The sequence below is a fragment of the Diplotaxodon limnothrissa genome, linkage group LG23 (genome assembly GCF_057381915.1).
Source record: "Diplotaxodon limnothrissa isolate DT_005_m linkage group LG23, D_limnothrissa_male_GT1.1, whole genome shotgun sequence".
Lineage (NCBI taxonomy): Eukaryota > Metazoa > Chordata > Actinopteri > Cichliformes > Cichlidae > Diplotaxodon > Diplotaxodon limnothrissa.
The window spans coordinates 8,151,851-8,167,199 of record NC_140617.1 but is presented as its reverse complement, the minus strand read 5'-3'; the positions used below and the strand labels follow the sequence as shown (position 1 = coordinate 8,167,199).

Genomic DNA, 15,349 nt, shown 5'->3' with positions numbered 1-15,349 from the left:
TAAGCAAAATGTTGGGCATGGTATAAAAGACTAATGTTGGCACAGGTGCAACATCTTCATCTGCTCCTTACAGAGTCGCTGCATCCTTTTTATACCTACAATATCAGTCTAAGCACTTAAAGCATCTGTACTTGTATTTATTTTTAAAAATCAAAAGGGTTCCCGTGTGAATCTGCATGTAGTAAATATGGCGATTTGTTGCATGGAGGCATGCAAGATAGCTGCTTTTCACCTAAGCTAAGTAGCTTGCAAGCAAGTCATGAACTGGGATGCAGACTTCTTTTCTATTACTAAACCTTCACCTTATGTTTGCGTCTCATTCTTATGCCTAACTTCATGTTCTACATGCTGCAGGACCTGAAATCAGCCACACGAGGGAGCTTGCACCCCATGTTCACGATCCAAAATCTTAACCTTTCATTTCGTTCCAGTAGTTTGCAGCCAAGGGAATGAGTCAGAATATCATGCCACCATTTTATTTTTTACTTGTATTATAGCCCAGTTCTCCCTTTGATAACAAATGATGGGTATAATGACCTGTGATGTGCTAAATCTTTGTTCACGTGTGGGTGTCAGTGGGAGGATGGAAGTGCTGAGGGTTCCGAGCGTGGTTCACATGAGTGCATGGAGGCTGATATCTGATAATAATAATAATAATAATAATAAAAAGTCTTTGCATTTTAATTTGGATCGAATTCCATACTTAAAAATATGATTTGCTGCACGAATCATCCTTCTTCTCTCGCAGTCGACATGCACCAGAAAGGGTAGAGGTGCAGTCACAGAGCTGAAATGGACATAATGTGTAAGTCTCAACGATTCCAGGTTTCCTTGACAACAGTAACATGGCAACAATCACTCCATATACAATAATCTCCCTTTCCTTTTTCTGCTCCTTTTCTTATTCTCATGCTGGGCTCTTTGAGTCCATTTTTAAAAAAGAAAGCTCTTTAATTCCTGCCTGTCATCACTGGCCTTTCACTGTTTTACTGCGCACTATAATAGCTCACGAACAGTGAATGAATCATCAGAAAAGCATAACCTGTAAATGAGTTATGAAAATGTGTGGTCATGACTTTATCTGGGGCTTGGACTGTTTTTAATGTGATTTCCTATTCAGTGTATAAAACGCGTGGCAGATAGTAAAATAACAGACCTCAAGGCCACTGTGCACTCACTTTCTCAAGACTCAAAAAAGCAATTTATTTAGTTCTCAAAGCTGTGAAGGTTGCAGTTAAATGTCACTACTACAGTTTATTTACATGTTTCTACAACGGTATTTTATCATCTCCTTTTCTGTCTACAGAGTTTCTATATCATCCTATCAACAATTATCCTCTGATGAGTGAGCCTCACAACATTGTCCTGTTATCACTGTTTCCTTCACATTTTCTTAGTCACTCCTCCTGTCTTGTCTACTCATTTGCATCACTACATCTTTTTCTCTTTGTTGGTATAATACATCCCTTCCAGCTATCCCTGTTAACAATCTAACCACTTGCTCCCCGTGGGGCACCATCACAGCGCTCCCAGATCGTGGCAGGAGCGGGACTTCTGCCTCAGGAACTTCCCCACCTCTCGCTCTCGAGGGTACCGAGGCACCAGACTGGACAGGAAACGTTTGGCACGAGATGTGATGCTTTCACGTTGCCCTCCTCCGCTCATGTCCTCGGCGCTTGTCCCCGGAGGCCAGGGAGACTGGCCCCTGGCTAGTCGCACCGCACACTCCAGGAGTTCCACGGTACGGTGATCCAGAGAGGCGGAGATCTCCAGATACAGACAGTTGAAAAGGGCAGCGCTAGACATGGCCTCTGTGAGAGGAAAACAGGAGACGGAGGAGATCAGAAAAAAGGCAGCTGTCACAGCTTATATTCAGAGCCACATGTCTTTTCATCCATATAAACCTTTTGATACTCCTTCACCTGTAATAGATTGTTGGTAGTAGAGGTTCCAAGCCAGGGCACGTCTAAGAGGAAGAGCTGCATGTCAGCCTTCAGTGACGACTAAGAAGGCTACTCTTACAAAGCACAATACTTGGGAAATATGTGATAAAAATGTTCCCGCTTAAGGTGGAAACAACAAACATGTTTCACCACTTGAGGCAAAAACACACCAGGGAATACAACCAGATGTCCAACACAAAAACAAATGAGTGACTCCACTGAGATTTACTAACAACACTCAGTACATGCACTCCATGTACTGAGTCAGGCAAGCATTAAGAAAATGTTCAGTTTAAAAAATATATATACTGTCACAAATATTATGGTCACAAAACCTTCTTGAAATGTTGAGCACTACGTTGCAGGTTTATGATCCGTGCCTTAATCTGTGTTCAGAATACAGAAAAAGGCCATTATAACAACATAAACCATCACACGAACCTGGCCTTAAGCAACAAAAGGGTGCCCATTTATCCCAGGCCCACCGCTGTTTCCAGTCAGCACATCGTAAAACACACTGTAAAGTATGGCTGAATAAATGAAATAGATTTGTGTGTACACAGCTGAATCAATAAGGACAGGTAGCTGTAAATATTGTGATTACACCGTAAGTCATTAGCAACCATGATATGTTGTGTATCATCTAAGGCTTGTAGCTGGGGTTATGGAAGGATCTTCTACTCAAAGGAGCAATTACCCTTTAAAAGTGAAAATTTCAGGGTTAAAGTCTCAAAAAGATAACTAAAACAGCAAGAGCAAGCTTTTATCTCTTGGTAATGAAAACTGTGCTGGAGGGAAGATGTCTGCATGCTAAGTGAGATATCTTTCATAGTTTTCCAACTGTGCAAAACACGCAATACGAAGTATGTCATCAAGAGGTTTATACAACGACTGGATCGCCTGTGATAGTGATAGTTAATATTTACTGATTAAGTAAACAGGACAGAGCTTGTATAAAGTAAGCTAAATCAAGCTGGAATTTTTTGCTTTAGTTTCTTTATATAGTTCTGTAGCACATTTGTCTTTAGTTTCATCTTCAATGCAGACCATGATCTCCCTCTGCAGTATTGGTCTGCAGGGTCATTTAAATAAGGAAGAATGGCATACACTGGGTTGAAAAGTATGTAGTTTCATAGCCTGTGTGATATAAAACTGTGGCGTGTGGACAAGCAGCGTAGTCACGGTGAACAGGCTTTTGCTTTAACTGTAATTAAACTCCCACACTGCAATAAAGCATGACATTCACATTTACGTTGTTTATGGAGAGAAAGAAAGAGCGTAAAATGTCAATGTCAAGTGTAATGAAGAAAGCCAAAACAGAACTAAACTGTGAAAAGAATCTGCTCCCAAAGGAAATGCTTATACTTTATATGAAAGAGTAATGTAAAGTGTAATGTATCAAAAAAAATATTTTTTTTTAGGTGACTTGGAAAAGATAATCGTCTCACCTTGAGAGGTGACCTCACGCGTGCGAACGAGGTCACTCTTATTACCAACGAGGATTATTGGAGTCTGGGGCTGAGTCTCTCTCAGGAGAAGCCGAAGTTGCGCGGTACGGTGGAAGCTACGCCTGTCAGTCACCGAAAACACCAAGACGCACACCTCACTCTGCAGAGCCGACAGGTCCTTAATGACAAGCACAGGGACAGAGGATGATGCATTTTTGTTCTTTGTGAAATATAAGACACTAAAATAGAAATGAAATTTAAAAAACCCAAAACAAACTCAAAGATTCTAATTCAAACTGATGTAGTGTTTTGCATATGAATCAAAATCTTTTTCCTTCATAATGTTTTACTTTCCAGTGCTCTGATGAATATTTCCACCAACCCTAAAAATACAGAAAAGAGAAAGATTGTGTTTGAAGAACCAGCAGGTGGCTGATCTGTCTTTTTAACTTTACCTGAAACCCTTGTTAGTCAACAGCTGCACACTCCTCTTCCAGCAGCAAAGGGACTCCAAAAATATCAAATTCCTGAGTGATTTTTTCACACAAACTGAACTCACCATCACTTTGTCTTTAGTCAGTGCTGCCATGGTCCACTGAGTTTTCATTAAATTTTAATTAAGTCTACAACTGAGCACAGACCAAAAGGAACGTATGAACCCTAATGGTGTAACTGGGAAATTAGATAAGTAGATTCCTTGGTGTGGTAGTTAGCGCTGCAACCTCACGGCAGATTTGAATCCATGTGCCAACTGAGGCCTTTCTGTGTGGCATTTGCATGTTGTCCCCGTGCCTGCGTGGGTTCTCACAAGGTACTCCAACTTCCTCCCAGGGTTCAAAGCCATAATTGGCGTTTCTAAATTGGCTGTAGGTGTTAATGCGAGCATAAATAGTAAATTTGTCTCGCTATGTAAAATCTACAACAGACTGGTGACCTGTCCAAGCTGTACCCAACCTCTCTTGCCCCACAACAGCTGGGGTAAGCTCCTGCCACAACCCTAAATTGGACAAGTAGTTAGAAGGATGGACGGATGGAGATTCCTTATAAAGCCACAGTTTTAGTGTGTTTTAGCATTTCTCACATCTGGTAGCACAAGGAGTAACACATTATAATCCCCCACATCAGAAAAGACAGATTGTGCCACAAGAGTGTAGCTTCAGCGTTTTCGCACATGCACCTACAGTAAATCAGAAACATTAATGTAGTCATTTGGCACACCAGCTCTGTGGGCGACTCCTTCTCTGTCTTTCTGTATGTTTCTCTCTCTCCTATTCACATCCTCACGCTGATGCCTCAGAGCTGCACTCACGGGAAAATAAGAAAGTGTGGAAAACAACCTGATAATGAGCTTTCCTTCAGTCGACCAGATGCAGATGCTGCAGATTGACTGTCCCCTTTTTGTCCAACAGTTCTCTGAGCTTGACAGTTTTTGTTACAGTGATGGCAATAAACAATACAGGGTGCTCCAAATACTGTGCACACTGTGAGCAGATCAAATGCTAAATATGCAGTAAGCATTTGTTTATATATTGTAACTGAACCATTTTTTATGTCAAATGTAAGCTGTATTAGTAATCTATCAGAGGCAGTCTACCCTGCCCCCAACAATAAAATTGTGCTCACGAGTGCTGTGATATACTTGTGTTCATGCATTAATATGCTGTCAGTTCTGCTTGCAAATTTCTCTACACGCTCTTTCAAACTCTTTTTCTATTACCCCAGTTAATCTCTTAATACAGCGAAGCTTTATTCCTCCCAGCACACAGAGTTCTTCAAATACTGAAAAGCAAATGAAACCAAGTGCTGAAAAATCTAAACTGCAAAGGAGCAATTTAAGCTTCTTCTTCTTAAAGCAGTCCAAGTATTCAGCACAGAGGAGCAGCTGAACACACTGTATACAGCTGCACAGAGGGCTCACTGGCCTAATGAGGGAGCAGGAAGCAGAGTGGGAGCTATGAAGTGTTGTTTGGCTCACCTGTCTCCAGTTGTCATAGATAATGATGGTGCTCTCCTCATCATCCACGGTAACTGTGTGCACATAACCCTCCCCTAAGGACAAAGGGAGCAGCAGTTAGGTCTCAGGAGGGAAATGGGCACTGTGATTTATTTACTTGCTGCTCACTTACTCCACTGCAATACATTGCTCTGCATACAAACAGCACTGTACCATCAGAATCCACAGATGCAGTCCTGTCCATGTCTCCCGCGAGGGCCAGGGCCAGAGAGGACTTCCCGACGCCATTCTGCCCCAGGAGAGCAATCCTTAGTGGCCCGTCAGGTCTGCCCTCCACAGTCACGGTTGGAGTATCATCCAAGGCAGGGCTGAAACTGTTTGGGGACACCGAAGGCCCGGCCGCACCTGACGCCCAGTCGCATTCATCGTGGACGGCTTCTTCTCGCCTGAGCTGGTGCTTAATCGGCAGAGGAGTGCTTCCTCTGCGAACGGTTGGAGTGCTGGGCAGAGTCATACTGTCACACTGGTGGGAAAGAAGAACATAGACAGACAGTGTAACACTCGTGAAATAGTGATTCCCACATGCCAACCAGAGCAAATCCCAAAACCTGATCTACATGAACCTCTCCTTATTTTTTCCCTATATCTTTACTGTTGTGGATTCTATGTGCAAAAATGTTTGTGATCATAAAGCTCGGGCTCTAGGTTGTAGATATCCCTGATAGGATCATCAGGCACACAGCACTGGCTGTGGCTTTGCCCTAAGGTTTGGGATAAAAATAAATAAGGATTATTCTGAACTGGAAAGAATGTAGTTTTAAAAATGAGCAGTTCCCCTTAAATGGACTTCAAAGACAGAAAGAACTTCTTTTTAAAACCCTGAAATTTCAAAGAGTGCACAGGGAGATATACTTATTAGTCACTAACACAAGTGAAGCATTGGAAATCCTTGCTTCAATAAATCTCATAATGACAACACAGCAATACTAGGATGGAGTAGAACCTGACTAACCGCTGGCCTGATATTACTCTTTGCAAGCAGCCCAAGCGGAACACATTACATATATAATGAATTATGACATGGCTATTGTCTATAGACTTTTTAGCAATGCATTTGATTAAGTAGTGAAATAGCCTACACAAAGACAAGTTTGCTTAACTGTAATACATAGTCTGCTATTTGTGCAGTAAAATCCCCAAAGTAGTCAAACTATGTGATGATACTATTTCAAATTGATCCAGTCCATCATATTCTTCATGATATTCTGTGAAAATGTTTCTCACATTAGCAACACACACATACTGTGAAGTTTGGGTTCACGTTTTAACACCTAGAGAAACCGTTTAGTGTCAACCTGACAGCTGACTAAGGTCAGCGAAAGGAGGCAAGCAATGTGGCCTCACAATAAATAGACTCTGGATATAAATATGCAGATTCTGTGGGCAAGAGCTTTGGTACTGAAAGCTTTTTGGTTTTTGTTTGCAGTGCTGAGCAATCATGTTTGAGTAGATTTGGGTTGCATGGAAATAAACAAACCCTGCAAAGAGCAAAAGAGAGATTATATTTGCTTAGATTAAATTTCAAGACCATCAGCTGTCATGTGATGAAGAGTTATGTCTTTATTAGGTTTTTTAAAAACAAATTTATCGTATTTATCTTCATTATCAAACAATTACAGGTGCACAGAACAGGAATTCTTGGCCCAAATAGGCTTTGTTGTCCCAAAGGCTGAGTCATCAGATGATAACACATGGGTATCTGGGTTAGGTAGCAGGTGTTGTAATCTTAGCTTTTCTTCTCCTGCTACTATTTATTGATTTACCTTTGAGCAAAAATTGAGAGTTGTGTTATAAGACACCCTTTTCAAAAGGTTTACAACTATGCCTTACAATTTTTTCCACCATTGTCACTGGCATGACACCACAGGGCAGATTTGGCTGTAAGTCTTAAAGATATTAAATGAGTGTTGGATGGGTTTAAATGCAATGCCAAGTTATTCTGACATCAATAAACTTGTTACACATTGAATCAGCTGGGATCAAATTTGGCATTCTGTTTGTGCTATAGATTGTCTATAAAAGCTATCCTGCCATTGCCTTTTAGTTTATGAAGTCCTGTGAATTCATCCCAATTTAGCACTTTGAACCAGATGTGATGAGTGAGGGTGGGATTCAATGGAGAAACCAAAAAAACACTGTAAATGACCTCTCAGTCATAAGGTAGACCGGCCCTAAAGCTCTGCTTAATTGTCTCTCTGTATCTAATTAGAGCCATTATTTAAAAAAAAAAATGAAGACCCTGGTGTATTTAACATGATTTGAGACAAGCAACTGGGACCATGACTCACCAGAAACATCTTAAATGGGACCATAGAGCAAGAGAGCATTATGGTCTATTTCCTACAGACTTCTTTTCAATGGCAACCAGATGACTCAGCCTCTGCTGGTGTTTGGAAATAATGCAGGCCTAAGGCACTGTGACTGTCTTAAATCTCAGTCCATTTAGAACCTACCTCAGTCTTTTAGATATATTTGCGATATTGCATGGATCCAATGCCAAGTAAATAGAGGGCCAGTATTGCTGATACCGATAGCGATACTGATAACTTTAACCTATAAAGGCAGCTTATGTAGGTGAGATCAGTATGTCATGTTTTATGAGATCACCTCTAAATCCCTGTGGTTTTTATTTTCCATAATAATAAGTTAACACAACAAAACAGGCCTTTCAGCTTTTCATGTATTTTGAAACTGGATTTCTTTTTTTGGAGACCTGAAATGTAAATGTGTGCTGCATACTGAATCCTAGTGGTTAGAAATAAAGTATCCTTTCTATTGCGCTAGTATCGATCAGATACCGATAGCACCGTATGTATATCGATAAACTATTGGTATTCGGATCAGTTCTCCCACCTCTAATATTTAGTGTAGATTTATGTCCATCTGACAATATTTATTCTTGTTTTAGCTGTTTCTGAAATTCTTAAAGAGAAAAATTTGGCATTTTAGCTGCTAAATTCTACTGTGTCGATTATTTAGCCAGAGGGTGTTTTAAAACACACCAAATTATTTTATCTACTGAGTGGTATAATTTTTTTTTTCATTTTTAGTGGCTGCCTTGACAACAATGGCAACTTAATAAGTAATTTTTGAAAATGCATATATTTTCAGAAATTAATAAATCGATTTATTGGTTGGATTTCTGAGGATTAATGTTAATTAATGGGGTAAACCTGTTGCTTAAAGGATAACCTTCAGTTCTTGGAACTGAGCAACAACCATAACACAGCAGATCCCGCCCTCCCTGCAAATAGACGTAACTAAGAATTGAGAAGTGGTGACAATTAACCTGAGATTAAAGGTTGAATGAAAACCAAAATCAGTCGAAAGGCGACATAAAGTTCTTGGAGGGCTGAAATGACATTTAAAGTTTGAGCTGCACTAAGCCACCGAGTGAGTTAATTATTGAGCACCATTATAATCGGTTGTTTATTGCATTGTGGTTAAAATTAGTCATTGTAGCCGTAACTCCATTATAAACTGACTCCTTGTATTTTGTAATGCAGGACACCCCCTCCCTGCACCACCACCACCTACCTACAACACTCACACACACACACAGAGATTCAGCAAGAATACCATACACCGTCAGCACATAACCTCAGTTCCCTTCTTTTTTTTCTTTTCCTGCACCTTACCGTGGCCGCATTCTCCTCGCTGTCTTCGGGCACATCTGTCGGCATCTGCAAACTGAAATCAAGCGATCGGAAATGAGGACTCCAGAAGATATACAGGGAAGAGCATCATCACCATTCTTCCTCCTCACCCATGCCACCCCCACCCACCACTCTCACTTTATGAACCCCTTATCAAACAGCCCGGTATGATCTCTCACCTGTCAGGTGGTTATCAGCTACTAAAAAGTAAGCACTAAGCGCGGTCTCTCTCTCTTTCTCAATCTTCCCTCCCTAGCGCGCTCTCTCTCTCTCTCTCTCTCGCTCTCTCTCTCTCACTCTCTCCCCCCCTCTCTCTATCTCTCTCTCACTCTCTCTCTCTCTCTTCATTTCGCTCTTCGCTGTCATTCTGTGTTCTCAGGTTAGGGCCCAGGTCCAGATCGGTAAGTCAGTACTACCATTCATCATCAGCACTCCACAGACTGACTACTGTGACTCACTGACTTGACGCCTAAAAAGCTCTCCAGATCTTGATTTGCTGCCTAGAGAGGAGAGGTGACACCACTACCACGTGCTGGAAATGTTTACTGCAGGTGCATGCAGCCCGGTGATAGCAGTGAAGCGTGATGCATGCGTGCATGTAGGGAGCAGTGCTGTAGGAAGATGCTCAGAGTCACGAAGCATTCACTGACCTCTGGTAGATGGAGGCGATGCAGGAAGCGGTCGCTAGGGGGCATTATAACATAAGTAATCACATTCCTAATTGACTTTTTTGTGTGTGTGTGTGAGAATGTTTAAAATGTGTTATTAGGTTATCCCTGCTGTAAAACAGAGACTTGATTGCCTACCCATTTGCTTACAAAGTTTAATAGCCCTATTTTTTTTATTTTCTTTGAAGACACTCAATATTTTATTTGACAGATTAATTTCCAGTTCACCAAAGTATTTTCTAGTCTGTTATCGAAGGAGTGTATATGAACATGTTTTCTGTCAGAGTGCGAACATGGCCATGAGCAGTGGTGTGTCCCTCCCACACAAAGCCACAATAGACTCCGGCAGTGAGCAGCCAGGGCGCTATTATAGCCCTAATCCTGCTCCTATTATACAGGCCAGAGAGAGAGCGAGAGACACAGAGAGGGAGGTAGAGCTGAAGATGAGGTCATCCCAAACAGCACACACCCAGGGTCACTGCCTCACTATAGAGGGGCAGAGATAAAGAGAGAGATGGAGCCGGACATGGTGCTGCAGAGAAAAGGCTTCCAGGAGATTGACAGTGGCAGATGCTAGGATAGGTGAATCGAGAGATGAGGTTTAAACCTGTGTGCAAGGTGTTAAAAAAAACCCTGACACATCACAGGGATGGTAAAGTAATTGGTTTATTGTATATGCATATGAAACCACACTACAACAGGAGCAGGAAACCATGATAAGGGCCTTTGTTGTAAAATAATGTTAATTCTAATCACAAATGAATAAAAGAATAAACTGTAGGAAAGTAAAAATACACGCTAATGGAATAAAACCAAAAAAATAATTAGAATCAGTACATAAATAAACAATAAATACCAAATAAATAAGTGAATAAATAAAACAACAATTTATGTAACCTATACCCAAACAAAATAAATAACTCTAATGCATTAACCCTGGCAATAAATTCATGGGACAATTAAGAATGTGTCTCCATGAAGATTTTCTTTTAAATCTTTTTTTTGCATTTTTTTTCATCCCTGCACCATAAATTTTCTGTTGCATCAGTAGCCCACAGTACCCGAGTCCACAGTGACCAGCTCTGTGGTGCTGCATGTTGTAGTAATATGAAAATGATCTGTGTTTTCACAGAGCAATGCTTTTTCCTTTTTTCTCTCTCTCTTTTTTTTTAACAGAGGTATTCCTTCTGCCCAAAAATAGCTTCCTAGTCTGAAGAACTGGACACAACCACACAAATCATGCCACACTTTTTTTTCTTTTTGCTTGCTGAAATGGGTTGCCTCTTTTTTCATTTGCAGTTGCTTGAGTTAAGCACACTACCATCCCCGTGTCTCTGTATGTAAAAACCCATTCTCGAGAGCACACAGCAAGTCTGTTAATGGCTGAAATTTGCCAATTCCAACTGGCAAAAGTACATTTCTTTTCTAAAACAAAAGGTCAGTTTCCCCGCTATTCATTTAACACAATCACTGGAAGATATTCTTGTACATTCTTTAATCTATGATTATTAATCTTACAAAGAATACCAGGTCTTGGTGAGCTTAAACACTTTGGTAGGCAACTGTGAAATATTAGCTTAACTGCATGCCATGGATACTTTATCCAAGCCCATACCACTCCACATCCAACACCACTGCACTACTCAGACCTCTGCAGCTTTAGCAGCTTAATATAAAAAGAAAAGAAAAAAAGAAAAAACAACTACACTGAGCCTCAATCACTCACTTGCAAAGTACATTGCAAATATGTAATATTGCATAGATAACAATATCAGACACTATAATAGTTTTATTGCAAGATAAAGCTGTTTTTTAAAATCCATTTTCAGAGTACTGTTTGTCACCTGTTGCACTGATATCACCAGCAGAAGCTCTCAGGAAACTCTCAGTCAGTTTTTTGTGCAACCATGATTCACATTTAAGTAAATCTGAGCCTGTGAAGCAGCCCAGGGCTGAGTCTAACCCTATCAATTAACAGTCAGTTCCCCTTTAGTCATTCAAGGGTGGTTTTCACAGTTGTATGATCCCCAAAACAGCCTTCCAAAGTCTCTCTTCCATTTTCTCTTTCACACACACACACACACACACACACACACACACACACACACACACACACACACACACACACACACACACACACACACACACACACACACGTGTTCTTGTTTCTTCGCTCCAAGTCTGATTACTCATTATTGATTGCTCCACGCTGGCTTGTCTATTTTCTTTGTGCACCCCTGTGGATTAAACTCAGAGGAAGTAGTCAGGGGGCGGGGAAGGTGGGTTGCTGGTGTGGGTCGGCTGGGCGTCACCACCGGTACCATGGTTTGTGCTGAGCAACTTCTCATAGCGAGCCTTGTAGGCGTCTCTCTCCCTCAGCACTCGCGTCAGCTCGCACTGTAGCTGTTCCAACTGATGAGAAAGGAGTAGAAAGATTGTAATTTATCTGCGCTTCGCTGAGCTAAAGTGCAAAGATGCTCACTTGGAGTGCATTATTTATTCTATCTGCAGAGTGTGTCAGCAGTTATGTCAGATGCTGCATGTTTTTGCTGTCCTCACCTACTTTAAAACCAGAATTTCCCATTAAAAAGCTGGCTGATATTAATGATTAATGCCAGTGTAGAAAAAGAGGCAAAATCTCAGGTTTGACACTTATGAAAAGAAATTGAAGACTGTGTACCTGCTGGGTAAGCAAATGTTTCTCAGACTCCAGAGCGTGCCTGTGCTGTAAACGCTTGTAGCGGCAGGACTGGGCATAGCCTCGGTTCTTTAGCGTGCGGCGTTTCTGCTTCAAGCGCACCACCTCGTCCTTGCTCACTCCACGCAGGTGTCGGTTCAACTCGCGCACTGACAAGCTCACCAGCTGCTCATCAGAGAAACGCTCGTTCGCCCCGCACTGAGGAACAGATGGAGACGACACACATAAAGAATATGCTGTTTCTCACCATTAATTGGCAACAAGACACATGCAGGAAATTATGGGAGGGTGTGCAGGGTGTGAAGCTGGTTCTGGCAAAGCTTTAGATTCATATATGGCATGAATGGTGTACACATGATGTGTCAAACTGAGTGTGTGTGTGTGGTGTGTGAGCGTGCCTGGCTGTCAGGGGGCACATTCTGGCACCACATGTCTATAATCTGTCATGTAATCTGACTAAGTGTGGGAGACAGTTATCAGGATTACCCACAGCAATAATAGCAGATATTATCATAAGCTCACACTGTGTTCCATATAGAGATCCACCCAGACATCTTGATCAACCAGAACACAGATTACAAAGTTTATTTACCTTTTACATGCAGAGCAGAATATTCACAACTGAGTTATTAATAAGATACTAATGTAGTTTTAAGCAGAAATACTTATCGACAAACATTTTTCTTCCTGAGGACACCAATAACAGGCCGGCTGTATATACAGTTAATGAATGAAGGGATGCACCACCCATGAGCTTCTATGCCTTTGCTTCTATTTATTCCCCATTATTTGTAACGAAAACTGAGAAATTATTACAAAGTAATTAGAAAAAGTGGCTTAACTTTTTTTTTTTTTTTTAGGTCTTTCAAGATTTAGTCACCACCAAACTGGCATCACATAACAATCTGCAACATTGAGCCAAAATCTTGGTGCATCCTTTATTGTAATAATGCAAATTTACAGTATACCTTTTAAAATACTAACATTTAGAGATTTACAGATGTCAGATTATAACTAAATTAAACTACAGAATACCTGCAGCTGCTAAACTGTTTTGGGAAAAAATGTTCCCAAATTTTCCCTTAGGTAAAGATTTATCTTCCCTTATTGTTGCCATGTGGAAAACAATCCTTAAAGTGATACTTCAGATAGACAAAGACATTAATAACCATGTTGTAATGGCCTAATCCTAATCCTTTGCTGGACCATCGCTCCCTCCTTCCGCCCAGCCTTTTAATGCGACTGTTTTCTCGCTTCACGTCTTTTCCCTCCAGGAATTTCTCATGGTTTACTGATTAACGCTTCCTGCTGAATATTATAATCATAATTAGGCCCTCTCTTCAATTCTGGATAGATTTGTACCTGATTGGTTTGTGGGTGGTGATGATGGTGATGGTTGCCATGCATGGGGTGGTGCGGGTGATGCTGATGATGGTGATGCTGGTGGTGATGCTGGTGGTGATGAAGGCGGCCCTGGGGGCTGAGGGGTTGGGGGTATGGAGCAGAAGCAGGGTTAGTGTTGGGGAGGGAGGGAGGGCCTGATGAGAGGAAGACGAGTGGGCGATGGCAGATGTCTGCTGCTTTGGCGCAGGAGATGTCACCTCCGCTGTCGCTGCTTGAGTCTCCCAGGTTGCTGCTTGAACTCTGAGAAAGACCTGGGAACTGAAAAGAGGAGGTGCAAATGATGAAGGGAGAGAGAAGTATAAAGTCAGTTGTTTAGTGGGTATATGTATAATGAATAATAACACTGACATAGCATAAGAAATTCTTACCTGTGAGCTAACAGCTGCTGCAGCTGAGTTCAGTAGAGCCTCCACAGCATCCTCACACCCCAGGAAGCCATTCACCTGCCCTCTCTCTCGGTCCCCTCTCTCTGGCACCCCTCCCAAGGCTCCCAGCAAAGTGGCGGGCCCCGTCACCTCACCTCCAAACTGTTGCTGCAGTGCGGCCAGCCAGATCAGGTCCTCCAGAGAGGCTGGGGTCGGACCTTGAGGGCCGCCATGGGCTGGACTGCCTTCCACGTTCCCCTGAGAGCCGGAGCTGATGTTGGAAGTGAGACTGTTGGGTATGGAGAGGGGAAAGGAGATGGAGGAGGACGATGAAGAGAGAGAAGAAGAGCCCGAAGGGGGTGGGTGGGCATCGCTGAATGTGGGCGAAGGTGGCAGTGAGTTGTAAGGGCTGGAGCTCAAGCTGGAGTCCTGTGGTGGGTGGCTGGTGTACGGAGAGCTGGAGGGGTCATGGGTACCAGATTTAGGGTACGCACATGGAGGAGGGAGCGGAGGAGTGTCAGATTTGACCTCAAACTTGAGAAGGTCAAAGTCGTTTAGGTATTCCATGGCCAAAGGGCTTGGGGGGAGAGAAGGCATGGGGAGGGAAGGAGAGGACATGATGTTTGTCGCTGCTGCTGCTGGCGGGAGCTTCAACAGGGTTTTTACGTGTGTCAGGATTGTTGAAAAGTCCAGTCCTCTGACTCAGTGCAGCTCATAGACAGCGGCAGCGGTGATGTCAGAAAGTCCACTGGTTGGTGAGTTTCTTTTGTGAGAAACTGTATGTCCCCTTTTCCTTGTCTCTGTTTATTTTGTCCTGAAGAAATAAAAAGGGAAAAAAGGGTTTGGATGGAAGGGATAAGAGTAATGGGTGGTTGATGTTGTCTATAAAGAGCTGATAAGCTGTAATTAATGTTACTAATTTTGTGCAGCATAGATTTAGCACTCATAATTAATTAAAAGAAAGCTAAGAAATGATGCATCGAACCAGAAATATGTGTTTTTTATTTAACTTCACTCGTTCTTTTTCCTTATTAAAACTGGAAGCCTACATTACCCATAATAAAAGCTGACAATGATCTTTGAGGTGTGTTGTGTTGCAGGCCTTAGGCTGCAGAGGAGTGGTAAGCTCCTCCTACATCTACATCCAGATTAT

General features: G+C 42.0%; 2 protein-coding genes across 2 annotated transcripts; both read right to left on the bottom strand.

Moving 5' to 3' along the window:
* Positions 1 to 1,518: 1,518 nt before the first annotated feature.
* LOC146607489 (GTP-binding protein REM 2-like) lies at positions 1,519 to 9,088 on the bottom strand. Its single transcript, XM_085348369.1, has 5 exons — positions 9,044 to 9,088; positions 5,559 to 5,868; positions 5,367 to 5,440; positions 3,392 to 3,569; positions 1,519 to 1,811 (listed from the first exon to the last, which is right to left on the bottom strand). Exons 1-5 carry the CDS (start codon positions 9,086 to 9,088, stop codon positions 1,519 to 1,521), a joined length of 900 nt encoding a protein of 299 aa, XP_085204495.1.
* Positions 9,089 to 11,979: 2,891 nt separating this feature from the next.
* Positions 11,980 to 14,814, bottom strand: nrl (neural retina leucine zipper). Its single transcript, XM_085348443.1, has 4 exons — positions 14,200 to 14,814; positions 13,790 to 14,089; positions 12,410 to 12,625; positions 11,980 to 12,141 (listed from the first exon to the last, which is right to left on the bottom strand). The coding sequence occupies exons 1-4, from the start codon at positions 14,812 to 14,814 to the stop codon at positions 11,980 to 11,982; spliced, it is 1,293 nt and encodes a 430-aa protein (XP_085204569.1).
* Positions 14,815 to 15,349: the final 535 nt, after the last annotated feature.